Below are 15069 nucleotides of genomic sequence, written 5' to 3'. Positions count from 1 at the left end.
CTCTGTCTCTCTCTGTCTCTTTCCCTCCCTCCCTCCCTCCCTCCCTCCCTCCCTCCCTCCCTCCCTCCCTCCCTCCCTCCCTCTCTCTCTCTCTCTCTCTCTCTCTCTCTCTCTCTCTCGCAGCGTTCCACCTTTCTGGGGCAGAAGTCAGTAACCATATTCTCCATGAGCTTCCCATGAGAAGATGTAAGGGGAGGGAGGTAGAACTAACCTACCAAATAAAAGGCAGGAGGTCACCCAACCCAACTTTAAAAGCGCTCAGAGCTCTGACGCAAATTAGACCAACGCAGGCTTTCTCTGATACCCGGGCCACCACGAAACTTCTTGAAGTCATCTGTTGTGGATTCCCCATCTTTCCTTTCCCCTCTTCCATCTTATATTGTTTTTACTGCCCCTCTCCTCTCCCCAAGTTCTGTGCTTTTCGCCCAGCACTTGCACTACAGGCATTAACCATTGTTGGCCCGTGAATTAAGCCAGTACTTGGCAGCCATACCTCTCTTGAGCCCACCAAAGCATCCATGCCTGGGTTCCTTAAAGTCTAAAATTCTAGTGCTGCCAAGTCACCTCTAAAGCGCTTCTCAGGGCTACACAGCTAAAGGGAACCTACAACCGACAAGGTGCAGCGGGGGCTCAGGTAGAGGACCCTGGCTGCAACACACCAGAATATAACTCGCAAAAGGGGGAATAGCTAGAAGACGAAAGAACGCTAGGCGGTAGAAAGATGCCCAACCTAAGCAAGCTCAGACGCGCAAGCGCGTGGCTCACGGCGCGTCTCCGTGGCCTCACCACAGCGCCTGCGCACAGGATCCCCGGAGCGGCGGGGAGAGGAGAGGAGCAGTCGGGTCTGGCGCTCCTACCGCCTCGGCAACTCCAGCCTGCTAACTCCGCCTCCTTCAGCTGCTCGCCTTCCCAAACAAGCGGGTGCGTCCCTGGCGCTCTCCGTCCATTGGCCGTTGGCCTTTTCCGTTTCCGCCCAGCCCTCCAGAGTCCACCAATCAGCTTGTGCGTTTGGGTAAGTGGCCACCTCCTAGGCCGTCGCTCCAGGTTCTCTGTCTCCTCCCGCTGCTGCCTCCGCTGCTGCCTCCTCCTTCCCCACCTCCTCCGTCAGGCGGGCGGCTGCGGGGGCCCGAGGGGCGGCGGCGGCGGCAGCGATATGGAGCCGGGGGCCGGCGGCCGAAGCGCTGCTCGCGGGCACGGGGCCAGGCCCCCGAGCATTCCGCCGCCCAGGGAGCAGGAGCGGAAGCTGGAGCAGGAGAAGCTCTCCGGGGTGGTAAAGAGCGTCCACCGGCGGCTCCGCAAGAAGTACCGGGAAGGTAAACAGCGAGCTGAGCGGGGGGAAGGGGAGGCCTCGTCGCCCCCAGCCCCTTGTCAACCGCTCCCCTCCCCCCAAGGGGCCACCATTACAACCTGAAGGAGCTGCACGTCAGCCCCTGCTAGGGCCGCTCTCTCAGGTCCGGACGCCCCCTTCTCGGTCGAGTACTCGGTCGGCGTCAGGCGTGCTCCTCCCGCCCCCTTTTCTTCGAGGGCCCTTCAGGAGAGTTCCAGGCCTGTGGAGGAGCCGAGTGCCCACCTCCCCCATCCCCTGTCCCCAGCCGGGGTGCTGAGATTGTTGTCACCACACACACAAGCACGTAAATCCTCTCACAGGAGGCGGAGGTCGCTCGCTGCGAGAGATATGAAGCTAAAACACGAAGGCAGGTAGAATCCATTCGAGAAAGACGAACTGAAAGAAGCCCGAGTTACCCTTCGCTGCCTCGCGCCTGATGAGCCTGTTTGATTTGCTGCCCCGTCAGACCCCCTTCCTAGTACCTAATTCCTGCGGCTTTAGCCTGGGCCGGAGCCTCCTCGCATTGGCTTCCAGGGCTGCGAAGTCAGCAGGCCTTAGAGCTGACTAGACTTCACCTTGTTAAAAGGGGGAGGGGTTCCATCCTTGCTTCCCCCCCCCCCCATTCTTCAAATGCTGCATCTTAGGGTTTATTTAGGCGGGAGAGGAAGAGATCTGGGGCAGGTTCTCAAAATACTGTTTAGATTTGACTAATCCGTAACTACCAAGCCGCCTAAGGATACAGACCCTGGTGAAGCCGGCCGTCGCTGGGAACCCCTCTTATGGAAGGTCCTGAGCAAAGGAAGAAGCCATAGTAGCTTTTGCTTGGGCCTGAGGAAGGTTTATAGTTGGGATCTACAGTTATCCTTGGTATTTTAAAATATAGGCTTTTTTACAGAGCTATTTTATAAGAAACTAACAGTGAAAATTATCAGTTTTTTCATGCGCTCAGGAGACATTTCTTCTAAAGATCAAAACGAGGGATAACTTTCTTCTGTCTTTAGCTTAATTGCAAACAAAAGTCGGCAGTCTTATACTTAGTTAAGTTAGGATTAGAAGCAAAATTATGACAGTGAAGGAACAGATAGGTAAGATCATGTTACTTTCGAGTTACAAACACTTTTCAATTACTCTGGAAGATAAAAACTAAGTGTCTTTTGTTCTCTTGAGTGTAGGTGATGTGTTTCATTTTTCAAACTTTAAGAGTTTTTTCCCCTTGGCAACTCAAGCCTCAGTTTTTTAATAGCTGCTTAAATAGTCCTCCTCAAAGCTAGCCTATAGTTATTGTTTAATAGGTAGCAATAGAAAGAGACTTATCGGGCATACTGAGATGTTAAAATTTGTTTTTTAAAAGAATGCTTTAAACCCCAACCCACAATTTATTCAATAAAATGAGTAGTTACCATAGCAATCGTTGCATCATTCTTGATATTCAGAGAGTGCACTTACATAATGGCATTCAGTGTAGGTTCTTGTGTTGTTTGGAGAAATGAGCAAATAAAACGGACACACTTTAATTTATCATGCTATTTTGCATAAACTTAAGCAAGTACATCTTTTTAAAGAAAAATGGGTAGCATATAATTCAGTTTCCATTTTTACCTTTTTATAATTATTATTCATTATTAACTTATTCATAAATGAATATATTCCACTTAATATACTACTAATGTGTCATCATGCGTTCAAGAGCTGTTTATATTTTCTTAGTTCTCACATGTTGAAACATGTCTTTAAGCCTGAATATTAACCAAGGGAACACTTGTTTATAATGAGAATTAGTATTTGGAAGTTACGAGAGCTAGAACAGATACATGTAGTACATAAGTGAATGATCTAGTGTGCTTTAGGGCAGGTAAAGTCCTGGCAGTTTGTAAACATGAATGAGACTGTTCTTTAGGCGTTTTAATGCCCTGAATTCCACCAGTGATCTAGACTTCTCTAGGCTTTACTCTAATGATATACAAAGCCCCATCAGTGAATTAGCAAAGTAAAAGATCCTAAAGAGTCTGCCCTTTCTACCTTTATTTCTGACCTGTAGGTCAAATCTTAGTTGTGATTTGACAAAAATCCATGAAAAGGCCATCTGTGAAAAAGTCTGATTATGCACATAATAATACCAAAGAAGTAATTTTTAGTGCTTTCCTTTGAGATCTTAGTATCATTATCATATCATTTGCAAAGTCATCTCTGGTTATAAAATAATAATATAAATGGTGCTTAGGTTCTAGGTCAGGTTACAAAGGCCTGTTTGATCAGTAACATGCCTGCACTGTAACACCAATAACTATGGAAACTTTACTCCTTTTATAACAATATTCCTATCAGAAAATGCAGTGAAAATTCCAGCTTAGAATCTTGGAATGTTAAACTAGAAGGAACTTTAGCATTTATCAGTGATTCCCAAACATGGATAAACAATAGACTTATATGGGTGCCTTTTAGAAAATTACTCCATTCCACCTCAGATGTACAGTTTCAGAATCCCTATCAGTGGTGCTTGGAAATTGGTCAGCCAGATTTTGGACTGGTAATCTAAACTACTTCCTTTTTACACATGAGTGAGCTGAATCCTAAAAATAGTAAAATAACTTGCTTGAAGTTTGGATAGTTTATCATTAGCACAGAACGTATTTTATGGGAATAATGTGTTTTTCTTTCCAATTCAAAGCCTAATGGTGTCTCCAAATGTTGGAGTGGTAGGGAAAATGGGAAGCAGGACGTAGCCCTAGAATTTGTGTTGGGTAAGAGGATGTAAACTGACAGGGATGGGGCAATCCATGGGATAGGTATGGTTCGCTGAGTTAGGGCTATGTGAGATGTGGGTTTCTTAAGGAGTTTTGGCAAAGAAGGAAATAAGTTGGGGTAGAATAAAGAAGGAGGCAAAACATTCACTGGATAGTAAAGACAGGAGTGAGACCTGGATAATGAGTGTAGGGTTGGATAATATAGTTTTCCCTTTCCTTATCTCTGGTAGTGGAATTGAACATGAAGCAGGAATAAGATTGAAAATAAGATTTTTCTGATGTGGCAGAAAAAGGTTTTTCTCCATCCTTCCCAGTCCATTTGTCCAAACTGATGCTTGTTGTGGCAGTGAGCAGGCTTGGGGTAGGGGGTAGTGGATAGGATTGTAAAGACTAGCAGGTAAGTTTAATGTACTCTTTTACCACTTTTCCCCTCTCTGCTCCATTTTACTGCCTGTCCTGTGTCACCACTTAGAGATCCTTTCTCTATTTGTATAAGAGTAAAGTGAGAACTGGAGATAAACGTCAGTGTTCCAGGCAGTGCTGATAACTGAAGTAGTTACCAAAAGGAAATGGTAGGGAAATGTTTAGCAATGGTGATGAGAAGGGGTGTTTCTGGTGTCAGCCATTTATAGATAAGGGACAGTCTTTTAGACTGAGTTTATATAAATGGAAATATGCTTGCAGATGTAGGTGTTTTCTTTCTTTGCTATACAGAATTTTCAAAATAATGGCCTTGATATAAGCCAAAAATATTTTAAAATATATCATAGGATTGGAGACAGCTTTTAAATAAGAAACAGCTAGTTTTTCTTTCCAAACAGGGAGTTTGGAACAGGGAGTCATTGTTTAATCAAATCTGCCTGATAAGTACATATCCAATTGAGAACTGAAGTAGAGCCGTGTGTATTTTCAGTTGACTTTGTATGATTTTTTCCATAATCCTAGTCACATAATCTTATTCCTGTAATGATTGTTATTATGTTTGGCATCTCTTTTTAAATTGAAAGTATCCGTGTAAAAACTACAAGAAAATGTAAAGGCTACAGCTGTTAGGAATAAAAGTATGATCCCCATTCCTTAGTTTTGATTTTTTAACTTATCTTGTGAATGTCTTTACTTTAGCAATTTTCATCAACTTAATTAAGTCTCTGAATTTACTTATTCTGTATGCCAAAACAGGTTAAACAAGCTTGTCACATATACCCGTGTAGGTTATCAATCAGACAAAAATAAAAATGCACGTTACCCTGTTAACAGTGATATTCTCAAAGTCATGGTTTAATGGGAGATCTTTATTATACTTTTCTACATTAAAAAAAATCAATCTTATTAGTAGCAATGATAATATTATAAAAGTGGTTAGAGTACGTAAGACAGATTACTGATACTGAAACAGAAAAGGAGAACACAGAGTAGGTTGGTTCTGTAGACTAAGTCTGGAAAACATTGTTACAAAGGTTAACAGCTGTGAGCAGCATTTTAAGAGTCAACTACTAAATAGCCTAGTTTAGATGTTTACTTCTTATTGATTATTGAAATTATTCTTCCTTGTTTGAGACAAAGGGTGAGCTAGAATAGCAGTTTAGGATAAGCTGAAAAATACATTTGTGATTGAGTTTTCTTTAGCATACATCTAAAATGAGAATTGTAGGGGGGAAGGAAAAAAACATTTGAATTAGAAATAATTTTAAACTAAAACCAAAAGGTCTAAAAATGAAAGAATAAATGTATCGTCAGAGTTTTTCCTGAAACAAAGTTTTGAAATTGTTTTTAAAATTAGGATAACAGACTATGTGGGTTTTTTTTTTTTTTTTTTTTTTGCGGTACGCGGGCCTCTCACTGTTGTGGCCTCTCCCGTTGCGGAGCACAGGCTCCGGACGCGCAGGCTCAGCGGCCATGGCTCACGGGCCCAGCCGCGCCGCGGCATGTGGGATCTTCCCGGACCGGGGCACGAAGCCGTGTCCCCTGCATCCGCAGGCGGACTCTCAACCACTGTGCCACCAGGGAAGCCCAGACTATGTGTTTTTAACTGAAATTTTCTAATTTTTTTTTCCTTTGGTGGCTTTCAAAACTTTCAAAATACTGACCAACTCGATGACCCCAAGGCACTTTTCACAGGTTCTCCTTGTTTTACTTTTTTTTTTCTTGCGGTACGCGAGCCTCTCACTGTTGTGGCCTCTCCCACTGCGGAGCACAGGCTTTGGACGCGCAGGCCCAGCGGCCATGGCTCACGGACTCAGCCGCTCCGCAGCTGGGGCACGAACCCGCGTCCCCTGCATCGGCAGGCGGACTCTCAACCACTGCGCCACCAGGGAAGCTCTTTTTTACTTTTTTATCAAGTGAAGTTTTACTCTTTTTTCTTTACATGGTCTTTTCTGATTCTGATATAGAATCTGAAAATGCTGGGTTTTTTGGTAGAATCTTTGCTCAATCAACAAAATAAGGTGAAAAGTGTCCACAGAAATGCTTGTTAACTTGGCCCTAGGAGAGTTTGAACTGCCATTCTAGCAGGGGGAACAAAAATGAAAAGAGTTTAATAATTAGTAACACTAAAAGATAAAGGGAACATTGATAAACAGTCAGCTCAGTGAGGTACACATAGTATATTAACTATTTGATTTCTAGTCATCTTTGTATCTTTTTAGGAATTTTTTGTATTTAAAAAGGTACGGTAAAACTAAAAAGTATTGGTATAGATCCTTTGATTGTTTTGTGGGAAAAAATATAACAACAAATGCAGTGGATATTAGCCTTGATTCCACATCAGTATCATCTCTGGAACTTTGTGGAACACAGGCATCTGTATTATTTAAAAGCTCCGTAGATTATACAGTGGACAAAAGGGTTGAGGAACACCTAGCTAAAGTACTCTAGATTGGAGTAGGAAGGAATCTAGAAGAAAGCAGATCAGCTAGGAGACTCTTAAACTAATCTATTTTTTAAAGGTGAATAATAGCATAAATAACAGTAGTGATCATGAAAATAGAGAAAGGTAAGTCAAATAGTCAAACATAAGTCGAAGTCAAAGTGAGCAGTTTTAATGAAGGTAAAGGGGAAAAGAGTCATTGATGATGCCAAGATTTCTTGCCTGGAAAAATATAAATAGCCATTTCCATCCAGTTTGGAAATGTCTGTGTTGAGGTGGGAGCAGGGAGAAAGGAGTAGACAGGCAGGTTGGCTTGTCATAGGGATAGTGGTAATGATTTAGTTTGGAATGTATCCCTTGGAAGTGAAGGATTGGAAGCTCTCTCTTGAAGTTGTAGCTTTGAGGGCAGATGAATGACCCAATGGAGTGATGGTAATGTATAACTGAGGACAGATCCTTGGAAGATACCAGTAGTGTCCAGTTTTACGTAAGTACTGCCCATTCTACCGTATGCTCCCATGGCACAATTGCCTTGCTTTTATCATAGTTATCACTTATCAGTTCACTTGTCTTTCTCACTGAATTTAGTTACTTGAGTAGGACTCTGCCTTTTATCTTTGTATCCCTAGTACCTAGCACCTTGCCTTGTAGATTTAAGGCACACACACACAAAAGAAAGAAGCTGATATACATATTTCCTTATAGTTTGAGTCTAATCTTTTTGTATTCATAACTTTAAAATTTTAACTTTGGATACAAATTTTTTGTAATGAATTTATTGTCATATCTTTTAAAGTGAGTATATTAGATTAATTTAACCTTTTGAAAATGGTCCAAATTATCATTATTAGTATCATTCCATTTTTTTATTAAAAAAACTGTAAATAGTGGCAAATATAGATTAAAAAAATTTTTGTTCTCAGAAAATGAGAACTAATAAGGATATAGTGTGTGGTATAATGTGTCTCTGTGTGTGTTGGTATAAGAAGGTGATAATTTTGTGTATGTGTATATATATTATATCCTCTAATTTCACACACAAAATTTTGCAACCCCAATATCAATTGCCTAAATTTTGGAGGTGAAATTTGTACTTGTTGTAAAATCCAAACATCTGAGAAGCACTGATCTAAACTGTACTAATTTATTGTGCTTTAAGTGTAGGTATATTGATGCTCATTGCAAGGGTTATTTTAGAACCCCATGCCTTTAGAGGGACATCTGAGTATCCCCTATTCTCATTTATACAGAAATTGCTCTACTTATATAGAAATTCCTATTCCCATTTATATAAAAATTTAAGTCCCAGAAGTTTCTCCATAAGTCCTTTGCTTACACTAAACAAGAGATCTGTGTGGTGGTACACATTTCGGTAAAGTTGTTTCACAGGGGAATAACAGATACTGATGCCATTATTTCTAACTTCTTGATTTTTTCCATCTCTTGTACAGGATGTGTTCAAAGTTTTACATTTCAATTAACTTTTTTATCATAAATATGTTTATAGTAAGAGAGTGCTCCATGCACAGAAGATGCACCATGGGCCAAACTGTGTTTATAAATGTGAACTTTAATCTATGCAGTGTTTTGTTTTTTAATTAAATTTTTGACTCTTCAGTTTACCCCAGGTCTCAATTGCTCTGTGTATTATTTCACCAGACTTTTGAGTTTACAGTCTTGCCATAGACCCATGGCTTTAAGCCATGGCTGCACAGTGGATTCATTTGGGGAGCAGTGAAATAAATGACCAGTTCCCACCTCAGACCAATTAAATGAAACTTCTAGGGGATTCCAGTGTGCAGCCAGAGTTGAAATCACTGCCAGAAATCTAACAAATAATGCAGTTGCAGAGAGAAAATAACTGCGTTTGACTGACAAAAGACCATTTGTTTGTGGCTAGTAGAGTCAGTGTACTTTGCTTTAGTGCAAAGCTTTGTTCATATCCATGAAAGTTTATAAATTAAAAACTCATAAAGAGAGGCAAGGTGGTATAGCGGTTATGAGCATGGACTTAGGCACTTGACTGCCAGGTTTGATGTGTACCCTTGAGAAAGTTACTTAATCTCTCTATACTTCAATTTCCTTATCTGTAAAGTAAAATATCTGCCTCAATGGGTTGGTATTAGAATTAAATGAATTAATATTTGTAAAGTACTTAAAACAGTATCTGGCACATAGGAAGCATTACTTGTGTTAAATACATAATTTTAAAAATTAAAGGTGTATCTGTAGCTACCACCTGGATGCATTAAGGGCATTGAAGATTGAATTGTTTCTGGAATTTGTATCTAGACTATTCTATAGTGTCTTTCTTCTTCAGTACTAGGATTGCTGTAGTGTTTTTTCTTTTCTTTTTTTTCTTGACCCATTTGCTTTTTGTATTTCTAACTTTTTATGTGAAAGGTCCAACCTTTTTAGCACATTAGAATACTGAGTTTTTCCCCTTATCAGAGAAATGACTAGTCGCAACACGTTAGGTGTAAGATGCAGGTTTTCAGGTGGTTCGTTTGTTTGATTCTCAGGAGCTGCTTCAACACCAAACATCTTGGATGTTTTTGTCCCACCTCTATGTGTGTCACTATATCAGATGCTCAAGAATACTGAGAAAGCTGGTCTGTGTGTGGTTTAACTATGTTCGTGAGACAATCTTGTCCTGATCACTTTGTTTTAATGTCTTGGAATGGCTGCTGAACTTGTTTCCACTTGGTCATGAGTTTCTCTGCTTACTTCATATTAGAGAAAATGACCTTTAAATGTTCTTTGAACTTGAATTTGGTAATCTGGTCATCTATTTGGTAATATACCTAAGTAAAAGTGAAAATTTTCTGAATTTCTAAAAGTTTAAGACTTGTTTGTGATACTCAAGGTAACTCCTTGTTTTTGTTTTCAGAGTATTTGATGACCCTCAAATTTAATGAAATACAGTTTTTATTTTGTAACTTTTGCTGTGTTCACAGCACGTCATATTTTAAAATGAAATTTATTGAGGTACAATTTATATACAATAAACTACACACAGTTAAAGTATATAATTCACTGGGTTTGACAGATGTATACACCCTATATTCTTTTAGCACAATCAAGACACAGAACATTTCTGTTGCCCCCCAAATTTCCTCGTGCTCCTTTGCAGTCATTCTCTCACTCTACTCTTGGTCCCACTGATCTCTTGTCCCTGTAGATTTGTTTTCATATTTTAGAATTTTATATACATGGAATCATGTGATAGCTTCTCCATTGCATTGTACGCCACTTAAGGACCACAATAGTGCAATGTTAATCTTTGGTATTGTGACTCACAAGGCTAAACTGACAAGAATGACATGCTATTCTTATCTTAAATTGGCCTCAGATTTACACTTGCTAAATGTCTTACCTTCTGTGCTTTATATTCTGTCTTTTTATACTGAGAATTAGAATAGAGTTATTGAAAAAATAATATTATTTCTAATGTACTTCTAAACATCAAATGGTCCCAGCATGAAAAAATGCATGAACCTTAGCACCTCTTATTCATTTTATTCATTTATAAGTAATTTTTTATCTATGTAATGTGTTACCAATAATTTCTTCTTAACCTTATAGATTTTCCAAAAAGACCCATGTACTATAATCAAAGAATTTAATAGATGTGATTGTGTTTCCACTTGCAAGTTTGGTTGTTTTTTTTTTTTTTTTTTGACAATAATGTGAAGTGAAAAAAAATGATAAGTTAGCTTAAAACAGTGGAGAGATTCTCCAGAAAATTGACTTTGAACCTATTGGTTTCCTAAACATCTCATAACTAATAATTTGAGAACACTGTTTGAAGTATTCAAATTTTACTGCTTATTCATCACTATTATCTATTGACAGTTATGAACTGTAATTTGAATTTTACTCTAGCAACTATTTAATTTGTAATTTTTGGTGTTTCTTATAATTTTTTTTTTTTGTTTGCCGTACGCGGGCCTCCCACTGTTGTGGCCTCTCCCGTTGCGGAGCACAGGCTCCAGACGCACAGGCTCAGCGGCCATGGCTCACAGGCCCAGCTGCTCCGCGGCATGTGGGATCCTCCCGGACCGGGGCACGAACCCGTGTTCCCTGCATCGGCAGGTGGACTCTCAACCACTGCGCCACCAGAGAAGCCCTTCTTATAATTTTTGAGCACGGTGAAAATTTAAATATTTTCTCCCCCATTAATGGGGTACCATGATTAACTTCTATAGCTTATATAAGTTATAAATCAAAAGTAGTCTTTGCCTTTCAATTTATACTTTCTAATGGGAAAAATCACACCTGGTTTTAATAGAAAACTCTTTATATAAACAAGTGACAGAGTACTATAAGGATGGCAACTGCATATGGGGGGAATTGTAAGATGATCAAATGGGAGGCAGGTAAATCCTCTTGAAGAACATGGGAATTCAGTTATGTTTTGAAGGCATGAGAGAGGTTAATTCAAAAAGGAAGAATAGTATCCATTCTAAAGAGTATCCATTCTAAAGAGACAGTTTAGAGATTCCATTGGTTCACCTGAGTTTGGACCTGTAATACAGCTGTTCTTGAGCAACAATAAATAACTCCTTAACTTATTATACTTGGTTCTTACAAAGACACCTGCAGTCAAAGTAATAATATCTTAAACTAATCACAAAATTCTTAAAAATGGAACTTTTTTTTTTAACAGCTCTATGACATACTTATTTTATAACTGGAAGTTTGTACCTTTTGACCCCCTTCACCTATTTTGCCCACTCCCCTACCCTCTGCCTTTGGCAACTACCAGTCTGTTCTCTGTATCTATGAGCTTGCTTGGTTTTTTTTTTCCTTCTTAGATTCCATAGAACTTTGTCTTTTTAATCAACTAATGAATGTGCTATTTTTTCCTAGTTATTGTCTTTTCATAGGAAGTAACTTATATTTATTCTTTAGTTGTTGCATATGTTTGTGAAGGTGAGTTTAGTCAATAATTATGGTATTATTCCTGACAGTAGGACCAAGCTTCAGAATAATTTGGTTCATCCGATTTCCATACTGAATTTGGTTTGGTAACTTTAAGTTGGCATCACTTGTGTTTTGAATTATTAATTAATTTTTTAATTAGTGTTTTTAAAAATTTAAATGTAAAGAGAATATAATGAATAGAAGTCATGTTAATGTGAACTTCATTCTAGAATTTTATGAGAATCAGGTGACTTTATCTTTAAGACCTGGCAGAGCTTTAAGTTGATCTTAAAATGATGTATTTGAACAAATGAATACTGATTCCTTCTCTAGATTTATTATTTTAGTCTGACTATAAAATGTTTATTAACTATTAATTTCAGGTTAGGCTGCAGGACATATATATATTTAATTGTGCTTTCTAAATATAATTTTTTAATTGCCCAGACTTCTCTGTGTTAGGGCAAATTCGAATGTATGCATTAATTAGAGATTTTCCTCTCCTCTCCATTTCCTTCTCTTCACTTCGCCCCTCCCCCCTTTTCTCTCTCTCTGTCTCTCTTTTTAACTAAGATACATTCATATTTTTATAGGATGCCTGTAAGAAATAAGTAAGGAAATAGATTATTAATCACAATGATTTTGAGTCATCACAAATACCAATATATAAAAATCATTATAAAGCTAATTATTAATTCATTGAGACCTCTGATTGATTGAATTTTAATACTTAAGCATTTCTTGTTCTGTTGAGTAGATCTTTGATGCAGACCTCAGGAAGTTCTTAGTTCTTAATTTACCTTTCGATAATGAATAAGTATTTCCTTTTAAATAAGACAGTCTTTTAAATATTGGTTGACGTAATAACTAAAAGATAACAACAACCAAAAAATCCTCAGAATTGAGTTTTAACATATTTTTTTGCATATGCAGTTTGACCAAGTTAGCAGCAGAGTTTTGAATTTGTATACTGGGCACTGGTGAACTTTAACTTTTTTTGACTTCTGGAACCCAAATCATAAATTATTTTGAAAATACAGTGATTAAAAGGTAAATAGCACTATTTTGAATACTGTAAAAACAAATAATGGGCTATTATGAAAAAATACTGAATTTTCCCATTCTGTTTTCAATAAATTTATTTATTTTAAAAATAACCTTTCAAGGGTATTCTGGAAAGTGGAATTTCTGAAGGCTAACTATATTTTTTGTTCAACTTTGTAACCACCAGACATATAACATAGTGTATACCTAGTAGTTGGGGTTTGATACTTTTTGTTGAATAAATACATGATTTAAAAGTTCTGGGTCCAGAATGGCTTACATGGACCATAGTGAATATGTCAGGTTCATATCTCTATTAGAGCAGATACCACATTTTAATACATCTTCTCCCCTTCCTTTGATGCCAGTGCTTGCTCGTTAGCTTTATTATTCTCTATAGTGTTTGACCTAGAGTATTTTCCCAGCAAATCTGTTGAAGGAATGAAAAGTATGTACAATTGCATTAGTTTCAATTATATATTAAGTGTACTGACTTTATTAATCACGTTAATCTCAGTATCAGCATATTTAGAGAGTCTGGAGACTCTTAAATGTTAGTGAAAACATTAAATAGAAGTTTACAATCAGTTTGATAGGCTTACAGACAAAATGTGAATCCTTCCTCAAAACTTTAGTAGAGCAGATAGTAAGCCTTAAAACTACATAAAAAATTGAAGTATTTAAAGAGAATTTTGAGTGTGAGAAACTAGAGGTCATCTAAAAAGCTGAAGGGCAATAGGTTTCCACATATATATAAACTCGTCTTTGTATCTCATAACTAGTAGAATAATTCTAGGGTATATTGAGTTTCACAGTATACGATGTTATAGTAAGGACTCTGAGAATTTATAGTAGATGCCTTTGGCGGCTCACAGCATACCATTGGTCCTTGGGTGTGGTGGACAAACACTGTGAGCTCAGAGGCACTTGACCCCGACGGAGTCCCATTTTAAATGTGTGTTGCTTTCTTTTCTATTTTTCACCTTTTTCCAACACTGATGGAGCCCACTGAGGGAATCCCCTTTTTCAGTGCCTAAGTGTAGACTTAGAGGTACAGGTTGTTAACAACCCTCAGTTAATGGGGGATAGTAACTGATAGATAAATGCTCCAGCCTCCCATCCTTTAGGTATACAATTCCAGAGGCTTTCTGTATGCTTCTGTGCTGCCCACAGCAGCAGCCTCAGTAATGCACCCTTGTATTAGCATTTTCTCCTCCCTTAACTTGTTCTCCCCACTCCCTCACTCCTGTTTCATAGGGTTCCCTCCTAAATAGACTACTTGAACCCAGGTCCTTGTCTTAAGTTGTACCTTCTGTAGAATCTAAACTAAGAAGTCTTAAAAAAAGGAAATCTGTTTAAGTATGTTAAACATAGCTTTTCCCGAACGTATTTGATCTTAAAACTTTTGTTTGAATGACTTCTATTACCAGAAAATGTAGTAAATTTATGTATTTATTTATAGTATGTACATTACATAAGACAGTGAAACTTACATATTCAAACAAAGGGCCTTTTAGAGTTGACGATATCCATCTCAAAAAAAGATAAAGCACCTTTAAAATAATACTGTACCTTAATGAATCATTTGACATCAAGTCTGATGAGTAAAGTCAGGAATAGTCTTATGAACATCATAGGTTTATTAAGGTATCATTAATCAAAGTATTTGTTTCAAAGACTTTACTTCCTGTAGTCCTACTTAGATACTTGATAAATAACTACATCTGAAAGATGTTACTAAAACTGAGGGGTTTTTCTTTGAGAATGTAGAAAAAGTTGTTTGCCTGCTTGTTTTCAGTGGACAGTTATTGCCAACCTGCTGTATAACAAATTGAGAGCCCTGTCACTACACAAATAATAGTGATTAATGAAAATATTATTGTATAAGAACATAACCATGAAAAAAGAGAAAGCTTTTCATTCTTTTGGGGTTTAAAGTCAATATTCAGACCAAGGCTGAGACTGATACATATTCATCTTAACTGAGCAATGTGAGTGTGAGGGCATATTTGTACCCTTATTGCTCTTTCTGGTATTGGTCAAACTAGAAGGCTAATAGTTTGGTTTTCAGCTCAGTATGTGCTGGGCTAAGTGCTTAAAATAACCAGTAAAGTTTTTCAAATTTTGAATAGATAAGTGTTGTTAAATTTGAACTATTATAA

General features: G+C 38.3%; 1 protein-coding gene across 1 annotated transcript in view; it reads left to right on the top strand.

Annotated features, from left to right (window-relative positions):
* The first annotated feature begins 1069 nt into the window (after nt 1-1069).
* SAMTOR (S-adenosylmethionine sensor upstream of mTORC1) overlaps nt 1070-15069 on the top strand; it is an 85944-nt gene continuing 71944 nt past the window's right edge. Inside the window, exon 1 of the mRNA XM_067746774.1 lies at nt 1070-1313. Within this exon, the coding sequence (XP_067602875.1) occupies nt 1154-1313 (160 nt within the window). The 5' untranslated portion in view covers nt 1070-1153. The remainder of the gene's footprint in view (nt 1314-15069) is intronic.

Source organism: Pseudorca crassidens, chromosome 8, assembly GCF_039906515.1.
Source record: "Pseudorca crassidens isolate mPseCra1 chromosome 8, mPseCra1.hap1, whole genome shotgun sequence".
NCBI lineage: Eukaryota > Metazoa > Chordata > Mammalia > Artiodactyla > Delphinidae > Pseudorca > Pseudorca crassidens.
Note: the sequence above shows the minus strand (reverse complement) of the source record. Positions and strands in the feature narration are given on the sequence as shown.